General features: G+C 44.3%; 2 protein-coding genes across 2 annotated transcripts; one reads left to right on the top strand and one right to left on the bottom strand.

Annotated features, from left to right (window-relative positions):
* The first annotated feature begins 3937 nt into the window (after positions 1 to 3937).
* On the top strand, positions 3938 to 4775 carry LOC108124033 (transcription initiation factor TFIID subunit 4-like). Its single transcript, XM_017239514.3, has 2 exons — positions 3938 to 3977; positions 4038 to 4775. Exon 2 carries the CDS (start codon positions 4041 to 4043, stop codon positions 4719 to 4721), a length of 681 nt encoding a protein of 226 aa, XP_017095003.2. The 5' UTR covers positions 3938 to 3977; positions 4038 to 4040; the 3' UTR covers positions 4722 to 4775.
* Positions 4776 to 4985: 210 nt separating this feature from the next.
* On the bottom strand, positions 4986 to 13123 carry Vinc (vinculin). The gene is made up of 6 exons (XM_017239623.2): positions 13050 to 13123; positions 10915 to 11087; positions 6619 to 8809; positions 6411 to 6541; positions 5954 to 6352; positions 4986 to 5880 (listed from the first exon to the last, which is right to left on the bottom strand). Exons 2-6 carry the CDS (start codon positions 10969 to 10971, stop codon positions 5773 to 5775), a joined length of 2886 nt encoding a protein of 961 aa, XP_017095112.1. The 5' UTR covers positions 10972 to 11087; positions 13050 to 13123; the 3' UTR covers positions 4986 to 5772.
* Positions 13124 to 13932: the final 809 nt, after the last annotated feature.

Here is a 13932-nt window from a genome sequence, read left to right as displayed (position 1 = left end):
TTTTGCGAGGGTACCCCTAGGAAAAAATTCGAAAAATTAAAAAACGATATTTAGGCAATGTTTTGAATGGGGAAAGTTGCTTTTGAGTTCGCTGATTACTAAATGGTACTTTATATCCTGATCGGATACAAATTGGCAGAGCTATGGCCATCCGAAGGAGCAAAAGTGGGAAAATCGGGAAAACCCACAATTTTGCGAGGGTACCCCTAGGAAAAAATTCGAAAAATTAAAAAACGATATTTAGGCAATGTTTTGAATGGGGAAAGTCGCTTCTGGGTTTGCTGATTACTAAATGGTACTTTATATCCTGATCGGATACAAATTGGCAGAGCTATGGCCATCCGAAGGAGCAAAAGTGGGAAAATCGGGAAACCCCACAATTTTGCGAGGGTACCCCTAGGAAAAAATTCGAAAAATTAAAAAACGATATTTAGGCAATGTTTTGAATGGGGAAAGTTGCTTTTGAGTTCGCTGATTACTAAATGGTACTTTATATCCTGATCGGATACAAATTGGCAGAGCTATGGCCATCCGAAGGAGCAAAAGTGGGAAAATCGGGAAAACCCACAATTTTGCGAGGGTACCCCTAGGAAAAAATTCGAAAAATTAAAAAACGATATTTAGGCAATGTTTTGAATGGGGAAAGTTGCTTTTGAGTTCGCTGATTACTAAATGGTACTTTATATCCTGATCGGATACAAATTGGCAGAGCTATGGCCATCCGAAGGAGCAAAAGTGGGAAAATCGGGAAAACCCACAATTTTGCGAGGGTACCCCTAGGAAAAAATTCGAAAAATTAAAAAACGATATTTAGGTAATGTTTTGAATGGAGAAAGTCGCTTCTGGGTTCGCTGATTACTAAATGTTACTTTATATCCTGCTCGGATACAAGTTGGCAGAGCTATGGCCATCCGGAGGAGCAAAAGTGGGAAAATCGGGAAAACCCACAATTTTGCGAGGGTACCCCTAGGAAAAAATTCGAAAAATTAAAAAACGATATTTAGGCAATGTTTTGAATGGGGAAAGTTGCTTTTGAGTTCGCTGATTACTAAATGGTACTTTATATCCTGATCGGATACAAATTGGCAGAGCTATGGCCATCCGAAGGAGCAAAAGTGGGAAAATCGGGAAAACCCACAATTTTGCGAGGGTACCCCTAGGAAAAAATTCGAAAAATTAAAAAACGATATTTAGGCAATGTTTTGAATGGGGAAAGTTGCTTTTGAGTTCGCTGATTACTAAATGGTACTTTATATCCTGATCGGATACAAATTGGCAGAGCTATGGCCATCCGAAGGAGCAAAAGTGGGAAAATCGGGAAAACCCACAATTTTGCGAGGGTACCCCTAGGAAAAAATTCGAAAAATTAAAAAACGATATTTAGGCAATGTTTTGAATGGGGAAAGTTGCTTTTGAGTTCGCTGATTACTAAATGGTACTTTATATCCTGATCGGATACAAATTGGCAGAGCTATGGCCATCCGAAGGAGCAAAAGTGGGAAAATCGGGAAAACCCACAATTTTGCGAGGGTACCCCTAGGAAAAAATTCGAAAAATTAAAAAACGATATTTAGGCAATGTTTTGAATGGGGAAAGTCGCTTCTGGGTTTGCTGATTACTAAATGGTACTTTATATCCTGATCGGATACAAATTGGCAGAGCTATGGCCATCCGAAGGAGCAAAAGTGGGAAAATCGAGAAAACCCACAATTTTGCGAGGGTACCCCTAGGAAAAAATTCGAAAAATTAAAAAACGATATTTAGGCAATGTTTTGAATGGGGAAAGTCGCTTCTGGGTTTGCTGATTACTAAATGGTACTTTATATCCTGATCGGATACAAGTTGGCAGAGCTATGGCCATCCGAAGGAGCAAAAGTGGGAAAATCGGGAAAACCCACAATTTTGTAAGCGTACTCCTAGGAAAAAATTCGAAAAATTAAAAAACGATATTTAGGCAATGTTTTGAATGGGGAAAGTCGCTTCTGGGTTTGCTGATTACTAAATGGTACTTTATATCCTGATCGGATACAAATTGGCAGAGCTATGGCCATCCGAAGGAGCAAAAGTGGGAAAATCGAGAAAACCCACAATTTTGCGAGGGTACCCCTAGGAAAAAATTCGAAAAATTAAAAAACGATATTTAGGCAATGTTTTGAATGGAGAAAGTCGCTTCTGGGTTCGCTGATTACTAAATGTTACTTTATATCCTGCTCGGATACAAGTTGGCAGAGCTATGGCCATCCGAAGGAGCAAAAGTGGGAAAATCGGGAAAACCCACAATTTTGCGAGGGTACCCCTAGGAAAAAATTCGAAAAATTAAAAAACGATATTTAGGCAATGTTTTGAATGGGGAAAGTCGCTTCTGGGTTTGCTGATTACTAAATGGTACTTTATATCCTGATCGGATACAAATTGGCAGAGCTATGGCCATCCGAAGGAGCAAAAGTGGGAAAATCGAGAAAACCCACAATTTTGCGAGGGTACCCCTAGGAAAAAATTCGAAAAATTAAAAAACGATATTTAGGCAATGTTTTGAATGGGGAAAGTTGCTTTTGAGTTCGCTGATTACTAAATGGTACTTTATATCCTGATCGGATACAAATTGGCAGAGCTATGGCCATCCGAAGGAGCAAAAGTGGGAAAATCGGGAAAACCCACAATTTTGCGAGGGTACCCCTAGGAAAAAATTCGAAAAATTAAAAAACGATATTTAGGCAATGTTTTGAATGGGGAAAGTTGCTTTTGAGTTCGCTGATTACTAAATGGTACTTTATATCCTGATCGGATACAAATTGGAAGATCTATGGCCATCCGGAGGAGCAAAAGTGGGAAAATCGGGAAAACCCACAATTTTGCGAGGGTACCCCTAGGAAAAAATTCAAAAAATTAAAAAACGATATTTAGGCAATGTTTTGAATGGAGAAAGTCGCTTCTGGGTTCGCTGATTACTAAATGTTACTTTATATCCTGCTCGGATACAAGTTGGCAGAGCTATGGCCATCCGAAGGAGCAAAAGTGGGAAAATCGGGAAAACCCACAATTTTGCGAGGGTACCCCTAGGAAAAAATTCGAAAAATTAAAAAACGATATTTAGGCAATGTTTTGAATGGGGAAAGTTGCTTTTGAGTTCGCTGATTACTAAATGGTACTTTATATCCTGATCGGATACAAATTGGCAGAGCTATGGCCATCCGAAGGAGCAAAAGTGGGAAAATCGGGAAAACCCACAATTTTGTAAGCGTACTCCTAGGAAAAAATTCGAAAAATTAAAAAACGATATTTAGGCAATGTTTTGAATGGGGAAAGTCGCTTCTGGGTTTGCTGATTACTAAATGGTACTTTATATCCTGATCGGATACAAATTGGAAGATCTATGGCCATCCGGAGGAGCAAAAGTGGGAAAATCGGGAAAACCCACAATTTTGCGAGGGTACCCCTAGGAAAAAATTCAAAAAATTAAAAAACGATATTTAGGCAATGTTTTGAATGGGGAAAGTTGCTTTTGAGTTCGCTGATTACTAAATGGTACTTTATATCCTGATCGGATACAAATTGGCAGAGCTATGGCCATCCGAAGGAGCAAAAGTGGGAAAATCGGGAAAAGCCACAATTTTGCGAGGGTACCCCTAGGAAAAAATTCGAAAAATTAAAAAACGATATTTAGGCAATGTTTTGAATGGGGAAAGTCGCTTCTGGGTTTGCTGATTACTAAATGGTACTTTATATCCTGATCGGATACAAATTGGCAGAGCTATGGCCATCCGAAGGAGCAAAAGTGGGAAAATTGGGAAAAGCCACAATTTTTTAATTATTACATTATTTTTTTAATTATTACATAATAAATTATTTATATATTATATATATTAACCATTTGACAACCCTGGCGAAAAATAAAATAATCAAATATTATATATATTTTAATTATTGCCATTTGACAGCCCAGGCGAAAAATAGGCAAACAGCAGCTGTCAACCTGGGTGAGTGATTCGTTTTTTTCGAAAATAATCTTTTTTTTTACTATCGCTATTATCCTCTAGATAATGGCGGAGCGTGGCATCGAAGTGCCTATGCAGCCCTATGCTGGCGCTCTGCTCCTGATCAAGGATCTCACCATTCCGGATACTTCGTCCAGCACATCCAAGGCTAGACCTTCATTTTTCGATCGTAGTTGTGTCCTAAAACGGCTATTGAGGGTTTTGGGCCAAGAATGCCCCGACGAGGAGTTCAACATCGAATGTGATGATCCTCTTATTGAAGGGTTCATGGCAGGTTTGGAGACATTTATGAAGTTTACGGTTCAAAAGTCTATAGAGCAGTGCGAACATCGGACTAGCTATTTTTTATACAACGACAAAAGGTGTATCATGCTGAACGAAATGCGACCGACGATGAACTTTCTGAATGATCTGAAAAAGGCCCAATGTGGATCCGCCGAAGAAGATGATGACTTCCATCGCAGAGATCGCAAACGGGATTCCCGAGGTGAGAAGATACCCAGTATGAAAATGGATGCGATTAATACTACCGCTCTCAATGCTATTGGACGCAAGCCTCCTGTCGCTGGCCAAGGGGCACAACCCCCAGTTGCCCAACCCCCGGGTAGTCTACAACGTATGCGAAACAAAAACGTAAACGTTCACGATGTGATGCAGTTCATGGCGGAGGAGAAGCGCTTTTCCAGGAGCAATATGCTATTTTTAGCCTATTTGAAATATAAATAGGCCTTAAAATATTGAATAAATTAAAACTCCCTAAGGCTGAATCCTTATAACCTTGTGTTACCATTTCAATTTCTATAATTTTAGTTCTAGTTAGAAATTGGCAGAGCTATGGCTATCGGAGAGAGAGCAAATAACAGAAAAGGGGGAAATCCAGAGTCAAAATATTACTATTCAAAAATTAAATAAAATAAAAAATTCAATATTACTCCAAAAATTATGCTATGAAAAATATACAAATTGTTAAGCCACCAAATACTAACGAGATTCACTTTCAATATTCAGTTTTATTTCAATGATATTTGGAACATAACACACTATAGTTTTTGGGTTGACAAGTTTGGGGTCTGTGATCAGCTCAAATCGGCTTACTATATGTATATGTAGTAATATATCGCGTATTTTCAGAATGCCATCTTGTGTATTTTGTTTTCAAGTTAAGTGGTTAAGATTTGGAACATAAATAATGGCAAAAACGGGCCTTGGGCTTGTGATTGGTTCATTAAATGCTTCGGTTAGTACACTACAAAAAAAAAGAGTAGTAGGAAACGGTGGTAGAGTAGAGTATTCATATTCGAACTTGCAAATTCTGTGGGAGAGTGTAACTTATTATATATGTATGTATATAGATTGCATTCGCTTACATCTGACTGTACATTCATCTCTGCTGGTATTGCTTTCATTGTTCACATTGTTTTTTTTTTTTTATAATTTTCTTGCTTGGCTTTTAATTTAATTATTATCATTTTTTTGTTTGTTTTTATTGCACGCTTAATAATTAATTTTACAATTATTGAAACAAAATTAGAATGGGAAACAGGGATAGGGGGCATGAGCACAAGTTTATCTTTTTTTTCAGAGCTTTTTTGCTTTCCGTTTGATTTTCGGAGCACATAATAAATAGTTGCAGGCACTTACATAAGGTTATTGGGAGAGTTTCATTTTTAACATTTAAAATTTAAAGAATTCATTAAGATTAGTGTTTAGCTTTGTATGTTACAACACAAGGCACATGTGGCAGGTGGCGGGCGGCGGAGTCCGGCAGCCTAGTAGCCTAGTACTGGTACCAGGGCTGTCGGCGCACCCACTGGAGGCGATTGCTGGTCTGGTCCGATCGGATCTTGATGCTGGCTCCCTCGGCGGCGCGCACCGTCTCCTTCACCTGTTCGAATAGGAAAGAGAGGGCATTAGCATCCGAATTTACATATTTGGAAAGAGGTACTAGGACTACTTACACTCTGCATCAGATTCTGAGCATTGCCCACCAGCATTTCGGTGGCCTCGCGATCCTCATCCGATCCCTGGGCTCCCAACATGGTGGCCTTCACCGTCGACAGGATCTTCAGCTGAGTACCGATGGTGGGGATTCTCTCGCACACCTGCAGCAGATTGGTACGGATGCGGCGATCCGTGCACTGGCGGGCCAGCTCCTTGGCCAGCCGCGTCACGTCCTCGGAGGCCTCGGCGATCTTCTTGGCGGTGGCGATCAGCTCGCGTTTGCTGCCACGCGAGTCCGAGAGCACCAGTTCGCTGAGTCGGGCCATCAGGATGGCCATGCGCTTGGCGGCAGCAATGATCTCGTTGTCTTTGGACGACCATTGTCGCACCTCCTGGTGCAGGCCACGGGCGGCAATCTGGAAGAGGAACAGTAATTAATAAACATTCTCCACAAGATCAGGTATGGGATTCTACCAAAATAGGCTGGTTGGCATGTGGCATCGTACGGAAGACGCCCTCGTCCTCGTCATCTGTCTCTGGCGGTGGCGGACGCACTGGCGCCACACCCTCCCTGGGTAGTGGCGGTCGTGGAGGAGCACGCTCAGCTGTGAACGATAGGAAGGATTTAAATGGATTTAAAGGATTTAAAATGCGTTAATAAAGGATTCCCAAAAAGACTCACCATTCTGATTGGAAAGATGAAGAGCGCTAAGTTCTGGAATCGGGGGCGGCAGCGATGTAGGCAGTGGTGGAGGCTGTGGCGGGGCAATCGCCTCACGCACTTCCCGGACATCGCCCAGGAGCCGCTGGAAGGAGTTCTTCCAGGCGGCGGCAGCAGCCGGGTCAGAAATATTGGTGGCCACCAGTTTGGCATCACCCACCATGGCGGGCAGGGAACGTTCCAGGCGATTGGCGGCGGCGTTGAGGCGCTCCGTGAACACCGGATCCTCGGAGTTGTCCGCCTCCTGTTTGGCCACCAAGAGAACCCGATTGATGAGGCGGGCAATGTTGGAGGTGTTGTCGACCATCTTCTGGGGCTGGCGGGCGTGAATGGCGTCCTCGCAGAGCTTGGCGTAGACCTGCATGTGCTCCTCGGAGGTCTTGATGAAGTCCGCCGGATCAGTGGCCTGGTCGCAGAGGGTGCGCATGCGCAGAACCGTATCGGCGTACTGCTGCTTCAGATTCTGGAGATGTTCGTCGGCGGCCTTGCTGCCCGGATAGTTCATACGGATGCGGCCGGCGCTGATTAGCTGCGGCGTCAGTGAGTCCACCTGGGCGGCGGATGAGAGCAGGATCTCGGCGATCTTCTTGTTGCCACATGCTCCGCCGGCGGCCACCATGCGCGACGTTTTCGAGGCGCGATCGCTGAAGGCCTGTAGATTGTTGGACTTCTGGTTGAAGTTCTGCTCCCGTCCAGGAGTGCCCTCCGGCTGCAGGACCGCCTCCGTGAACTGCTTGAGCGGCGTGCTCACGTCCATGAAGTCCTGCACAATTCGGTTCACCAGAGCGTTTTGGATGGCCGCCTTCAGTTCGTAGAGTTTCTGGGTGAGCTGCTTGGCCGCCTGCTTGGCTGCCGGCCCGGAACCGGCTGCCTGGCGCTTCAGGCGCTCCACCTCGTCGCACAGCTGCTGGATTTCGGCCTTCTGGTGGCCCGGACATCCCTCGGCCACCTTGCGTCCCTCCTCGACGATCAGGTTGATGGCCCGCTCGCCCAGGCCGCCGTCGTTGATCTCCGGATGCTGCAGCCACTTGACCGCCTGCTCCAGTCGGCCCTGGATGGTGTGGGCCGTCTGCTGGACGCCGGCCTTGTCCACTCCCTGGACGGCCTGGTGGACCAGCGACTGGAGTTCACCCAACCGATCGCGAATGCCTCGGGCGAGGGATTCGGCCTGCGGGGTCTGACCCTTGCCGTCCTGGCGCAGTTCGCACAGGGTGTTCGCCATGGCGGTGACCTCGTCCGCCAGCCTGCGAATGGGATACGAGTCCTGGGGCAAGCAACGCTCCGAGATCTCGGTGGCGTTGTCGATGACCTGGCGCAGGGCCTTCTCGCCGACACCGCCGCGCAGGGCATAGGGATTCGATAGCCACTCGTTGGCGAGCTCCATCTTGTTGGAAATGGCATTCGACAGCTTCTTCAGCACGGTGAGGTTGTCCAGCTCGCTAGTGTCCTCGTCGTAGGTGGTCAGCTGAAGGACACGGATGATCTCCTGCAGCTCGTCGCTCATGCGAGCGGCCAGGTAGTTCCTGTTCTCGGCCGCCTCCTCGGCTCCGCGGCCCTGCTGCTCCACAATGTGGATGTAGACCTTCATGCTGCAGATGAGGATGGGGGCCAGGGTCTTGACCTGCTCCAGGCAACGCACCAGAATCTCGCTGTGCACCTGATGGGTCAGCTCCTTCTCACGGGCACCCACCTCGCGATGCACCTTGCTGAGGCAGGGCGAGAGGTCCTTGAGGAACTGCACCAGCATCTCCATCGTGTTGATCACCTCGGCGACGGCCAGGTAGTCCAGTACTCGCTTACACTCCTGGATGATCTTGCGCACCTCGCTCTCGTCGAAGCACAGCAGCAGGGAGGAGGTGCCCTGCAGGATGCCGCGGCTGCCCTCGATCAGCTTCTTGCGCGCCGGACCCGAGTACGGGTCGGAGCGGAGCATGTCGGATGCCTCTTCCAGCAGCTGCGAGGCACCCTCCACCCGATGCAGTGCCGACGGCATGTCCTGGCGCAGGATCTTGTCATCCGAGCTGTTGATCGTCTCCCTGCCGACCTTCACCAAGTTGGCCACAGCCGCCGACACCACCTGAACGGGTCGGCTGAGATCCGGCATGGCGTTGCCATCCTCGGCCTCCTCATGGAGGATAACGAGGCGGGATACCTATCGAAATAAGACAGCGGATTAGGGAATAGTTTGAAAGAGCTATCGGATTTAAAATGAGATTTGTATAACAATTACTTGATACTAATAATCATAGAATGATAATCTATTCGATGATCGGAGTTATTCAAAGCTATTCGGAGTTATGATAGTCTCAAGTAAAACTTAGGGGTTTCCATTACCCAAATTCATGAAACCCCTTTGGAGAGCTCTCTAAATGAAAAAGAAACTGTGGCTCTAACGCCTTTATTCAAGCGTGCTGATTGATCAATCAATTCCCCGCCATGGATGGGGCAATGGAGTTATTTATGGAAGCTGAAACTGTTAATGATCCCACTGAGTGATCCAGCCCACACTCACTTTGGTCGGCCTTTGGTGGCTGGCATTCATTCATAGATTTGGAGTAATACAGATTTCTCCAGTGGAGAAGCGAACAAAAAAAAACCAAGAGAGAGCAGAACTGGATTTGGCGGGGGGAGCGTGGGCGTTGCTGGCCAAACACAGAGAACGCCACATGTTGCATATGGCATTTTTGGTCTTGACATCAGCACCTGCTGCTCAAGGTGTTTTCGGCCATGGCTATTTATAGGAGCCACCGTGTCGATTAATCTCCAGTGGTCTTAGCCAGCCAAAGTGAAACCAAATCGTTACACTTGCTCTGGTAGACTGGTGTAATCCATGGTATTAGCCGAGGGCTTACAGGGCCTTAACCCAGTGCCAGACACTGCCAATAAGGCAGCCAAGCCAAGCAATTAGCCAACTAGCCAACTAGATTAATTAATTATGTAATTAAGCACCTCCCGTCAGTCATTAGTCCAACTATAGATACAACAGAGGTTGTACTCTATATATCCATGTTCGCATCCCAACATCTGTTGGTATCAATGTGTTGATTGATGTGCTGAATGATCGTTTTTAATTCATTTGTTTGCCATGCCAGGCCTGGCCAGGCCAGGCGGATGACTAATGCTATGGGTTTGCTTTTTTGGCACAGTTTTCAGACCGCAGTCCGCAGTCCTCACTCATCCGCAACCGATGGATGGCTAGATGGATGGGTGGTGAACACCTACACCTACACTCTCTTCCTCTATATATTTCACCTAACTCCCACACCTTTCAGTTGCCGCCTCGCCTGGCCAATTCGCGCCACCCCCGTCTCGAAAACAGCCCCAGAGTGCCACAACCCCTTACTAGTATAACTCTTGCTATGATTTCATTTTCGTCGTCGTCGTAAATGTTTTTATTTTGGTTTGTTGTTGTTGTTGTTGTTGGATTTTCTTAAACGTATTTTATGCTGCTATTTTTGGATGTTGGCCAACTAAAATCAGCGCCCCCGTCACAGCCGCCAGAGGCACCTTTTGGCCGATTCTTTTCATTTTCATTTGTTGCGTTATTAAATTAAAATTCTGCCCTGCCTTTCTGCTCGGCCTTTGGGAAGGAAGGGGTGGAGGAGGTGGAGGTGGAGGTGGGTGGCTCAGGTTGGTCGCCGCCTCTCTGGCCTCTGATCAACATTTATTCTACCTAGTTTATTTTTAGATTCGTTAAGTAACGCCAAAAAAACAACAACGGAAACAAAAACAAAACACAAACTGATCTCTCCGCTCCGCAAGTTTGTTTCATTTCACGATGGAAATCACAAGCACACGGAGAAAAACAAACGGGTATATGTAGGGGTATATATATATATATGTATGTATATGGAATGGTATGGTCCTATAATATATGTATATTCAATACAGCATAATGCCCAACACATGCCACACAGATGCACAACTCGGGGATGATGTCAGGTGCAAGCTATCGATATATGATCGTAGAAGGAGGTAGTAAGGTGCAAGCTCATAACTAACGATGCTTTTTGTTCTACAGCATACACTGAAACAACCAGAGGTTTGTTCTTTAAAGTAATATTTTTCAAAAACCTCTGTTTTTCATGATATAAGTTTAAGAAAACATTTAAGATTACCTTTCGGGGCGCCAACTTGCTTACTAGTTATAGCTAGTCGGAGGAGAGATTCACTTGAAACGAAAGTTCAACCCTCTATCTGGATATATCCCCGAACCCCCGAAAACAGACTTGCTTATAAGGGATATATGGGTCTTACCTGCTGGGCCACAGGATCCAATATGCTCTCGATGGTTTTTGTGTGGAAGACTGGCATTTTCGCTGCTCTGTTGGTTACCTTTTCAGTTCACTTCAGTTTCACTTATCTCCCGGGGGGGTTATCGCACTTCCTTTCGTCTTCCTCTCACGTCTCTGGGCCAGTTCTCCAATTCTCTGTAAAGAAACGAATTTAAAATCATCTTTAAAATTAAGTAAACAAATCTCTGGAATTATCTTGCCGCCAAGAAATTCCAACTAGGTGATGAGATAAGATGAGAAAGGTTCTCCACATTCCAATTTAAAATCTTAAAAATGTTAACCAATATAACATAAATATTCCATACACTCTGGAAACATTATAATGAAAGTTATGAGCCACAAATCGTGAATAATTGGCTTCCCCGGCCATAAAAATTCCAATCAATTGATATCAAACCGCATCATGTACATTAATTTAAGATCCGAAAGCCTTGTGCTCTTTCTATACGATTTGTTGGAACAACTCTGACAATTGTTAGGAGTACACTACTACTAAATTACAGAACTTTATCGGGTGTATAAACAATCTGTGACCCAGATTTCGAGGAAAGATAGACACAACCAGAAACAGAACCAGAACTAGAACCCTTTCCAACCAGCACCTTCCTCTATATATTTTTTTTTTTGTGAGTTCTTAGGGGGTCTGAGACGTACAATATATGTATATTATATTCATAAGCATTTTGGGTTGTTCTTTTTTGTTTGTTGATTCAGTTTTCAGACAGTCGTTGCTTTCGTTTTAATAACGATGACGCATCTCGTGAGGTCACTTGCCCAGACATTCGGGGGATGTCGATATTGGATTGGCCCTGGTATATTGCCATGATTAGGGGTATGGGCTATACCAAATCGATGACGCACTGGTCGCTGCCGGACCCACAGGGTGCGGACCTTAAATAGTTGGCCATGATTTACGGAAATACTGGCCAACAACAAAAACAACAAAAAAACTGAAATAAAAAGGTGGAAAATGCGAAAATCCGCGCCAAAAGACATTGAAAATACGACTTCCTCTAAACGCGGATGGGTGGGTAGGTGTTCGGTGTGAATTTGTTGCGTAGGAGGGTTTTCAGTTTTTTTGGATATGGAAAATGGAATGGTTGTGATGGGGACTTTTTTGACACCCCTCCAGACACCACCCAAAAGTATTTCTGGATTTTTAAGAACCTTCTTAGAACGGCTGCAATGCACTAACACACACTCACGGATCGGAATCGTGTCTAAATATATATATTCTAGAAATACTTGTGATGTACTACGTCTGCCACTTATGGAATTTTGCTTTCGATTGATTTTCGCTCAACTCAAAAATTCATAATAGCCGAGCCAAAAACAATTTTGTTGCCATTTTGATATTGTGTGTGTTTTTCTATGGCCAGATGTGGGCTGAAGTTTATTGACTTGCTGCTGCTGCTTCTGGCCATTTATGGCCAACAAATTGCACGCCCCATAAGAACAGGTTGGGATCGGTTGGGAAGCTCTACAAGTTCTCGGCTATTTCCACACTGGATCCTATCAGATCTCCTATACCGTTCGGGTATGGAGATCTTCCCTCCCAATTGGGTGGAAGCCATCGACGCAGAGTGTGACATGCGTGCCTGCGCCTCTGGCTGCTGTTGCACACCCTCCATACACCATACACCACATACACACTGATAAACACACGGAATTAAATAATAAAAATATGCATATTTGGGACAGATTTCAGTTTTTGAAAAATCTTGAACGTGATGTATGCCTCATTGATGGCGTTATTGTTGCATTTCATATTTCAGGTATGGTAGATACTGTTGGTATATTTCACTGATATTTTGGGGCTTTGTCACCGCTCACTCACACACACACACACACGCACACGGTCGCCAAGTCGAGAGACAGCAACAATTGGTTCACACAGTCGCACAACAAAAAAAAATACAACAGAATAGAAAGAAAATAAATTAGTAAGAGAATATAACTGAGCACGGTGGGGGCGAATGTTGTTAAATATTGTACTGCTATGGCTACTGCTACTGCTGTGTCTTCTTTTCTCATCAACAAATAATTCACGGAATCGAAATGGTTAATATACATATATATATGTTCGCCGTTATTTACTTTGTCTGGCTCTTTTTAGCTGCGCCCCAACTTGTTTCCCCAACTTATTTCCGCGACTGTTCTTTCAATACTAAAAAAAGAATCTGATTGGGGAGCGCAGCGCTCACACGTTAGAGTGAACCTTGTTCAAAGGGAACACGTTGGCGACCCTAGAATATAAGTGTCACATAGATTCAAATGTTTTTAATTTCTCTTTTAAACAGATGGTATCTTGGAGAGACATTTTTTATTTTGTTTAACCTTTTGTTAATTTATTTCAAAAAGGGCCACTCCAAAGCTTACGCTTATAAACGCGCACACTCATCCAGCCTGCGCACAGTGGACTTTTATGGTTTTCAAAGCAGCTAAATAAAAGTCTAATTCTTTTCTTGGATTTTGTCTTTTAACTGAATTACATACTTAAGAATTGCAAAGAAACAAAGTTTAAGCTTCCTTTAAAAGTCACCCAGGATTGTTCTTGAACATGTTCTAAAAACATTTTATGTTTTATTTCGTAAGCTTTTAGCCTACAACTCCCACTGTGCTAGGGGGACGCTCTTATCTCTTTTCGCTTTCACACGCTGTTCTTTGGGGCCAGAGCTTCTTCTTCTTCTAACCGCTCGCCGACAATCGAATTCGATTGGGAATCGATAGTCCCTACGACTATCGGCTAAATTTCAATTTCAAAATGCAACCAACTATAATTTCCCGCTAACGAGAGAGCCCCATTCTTGCAACAATTGGAGAAGAAGAAATTCGCGCAATTAAATAACACCCGCAAATCGCAAATTGCAAATCTTGCAAATCGCCAGTACGATTGCATAATACAAATATGAACCATATGCATGCGATCTATTTGTAACGTATTTCTAGCGTTACGTGCTACGTACATACCTTTTCAGAA

The sequence above is a fragment of the Drosophila bipectinata genome, chromosome XL, assembly GCF_030179905.1.
Source record: "Drosophila bipectinata strain 14024-0381.07 chromosome XL, DbipHiC1v2, whole genome shotgun sequence".
Taxonomy (NCBI): domain Eukaryota; kingdom Metazoa; phylum Arthropoda; class Insecta; order Diptera; family Drosophilidae; genus Drosophila; species Drosophila bipectinata.
This window is presented reverse-complemented; position numbering and strand designations above follow the sequence as displayed.

Bases quoted from the DNA above. Each gene is read 5' to 3' on its own strand.
- LOC108124033 (XM_017239514.3), top strand. From the start codon at position 4,041: ATGGCGGAGCGTGGCATCGAAGTGCCTATGCAGCCCTATGCTGGCGCT.
- Vinc (XM_017239623.2), bottom strand. From the start codon at position 10,971: ATGCCAGTCTTCCACACAAAAACCATCGAGAGCATATTGGATCCTGTG. The intron at 8,810-10,914 runs GTAAGACCCATA...TTATTTCGATAG, and splicing joins TGGATCCTGTGGCCCAGCAG to GTATCCCGCCTCGTTATCCT. The intron at 6,542-6,618 runs GTGAGTCTTTTT...TATCGTTCACAG, and splicing joins TCATCTTTCCAATCAGAATG to CTGAGCGTGCTCCTCCACGA.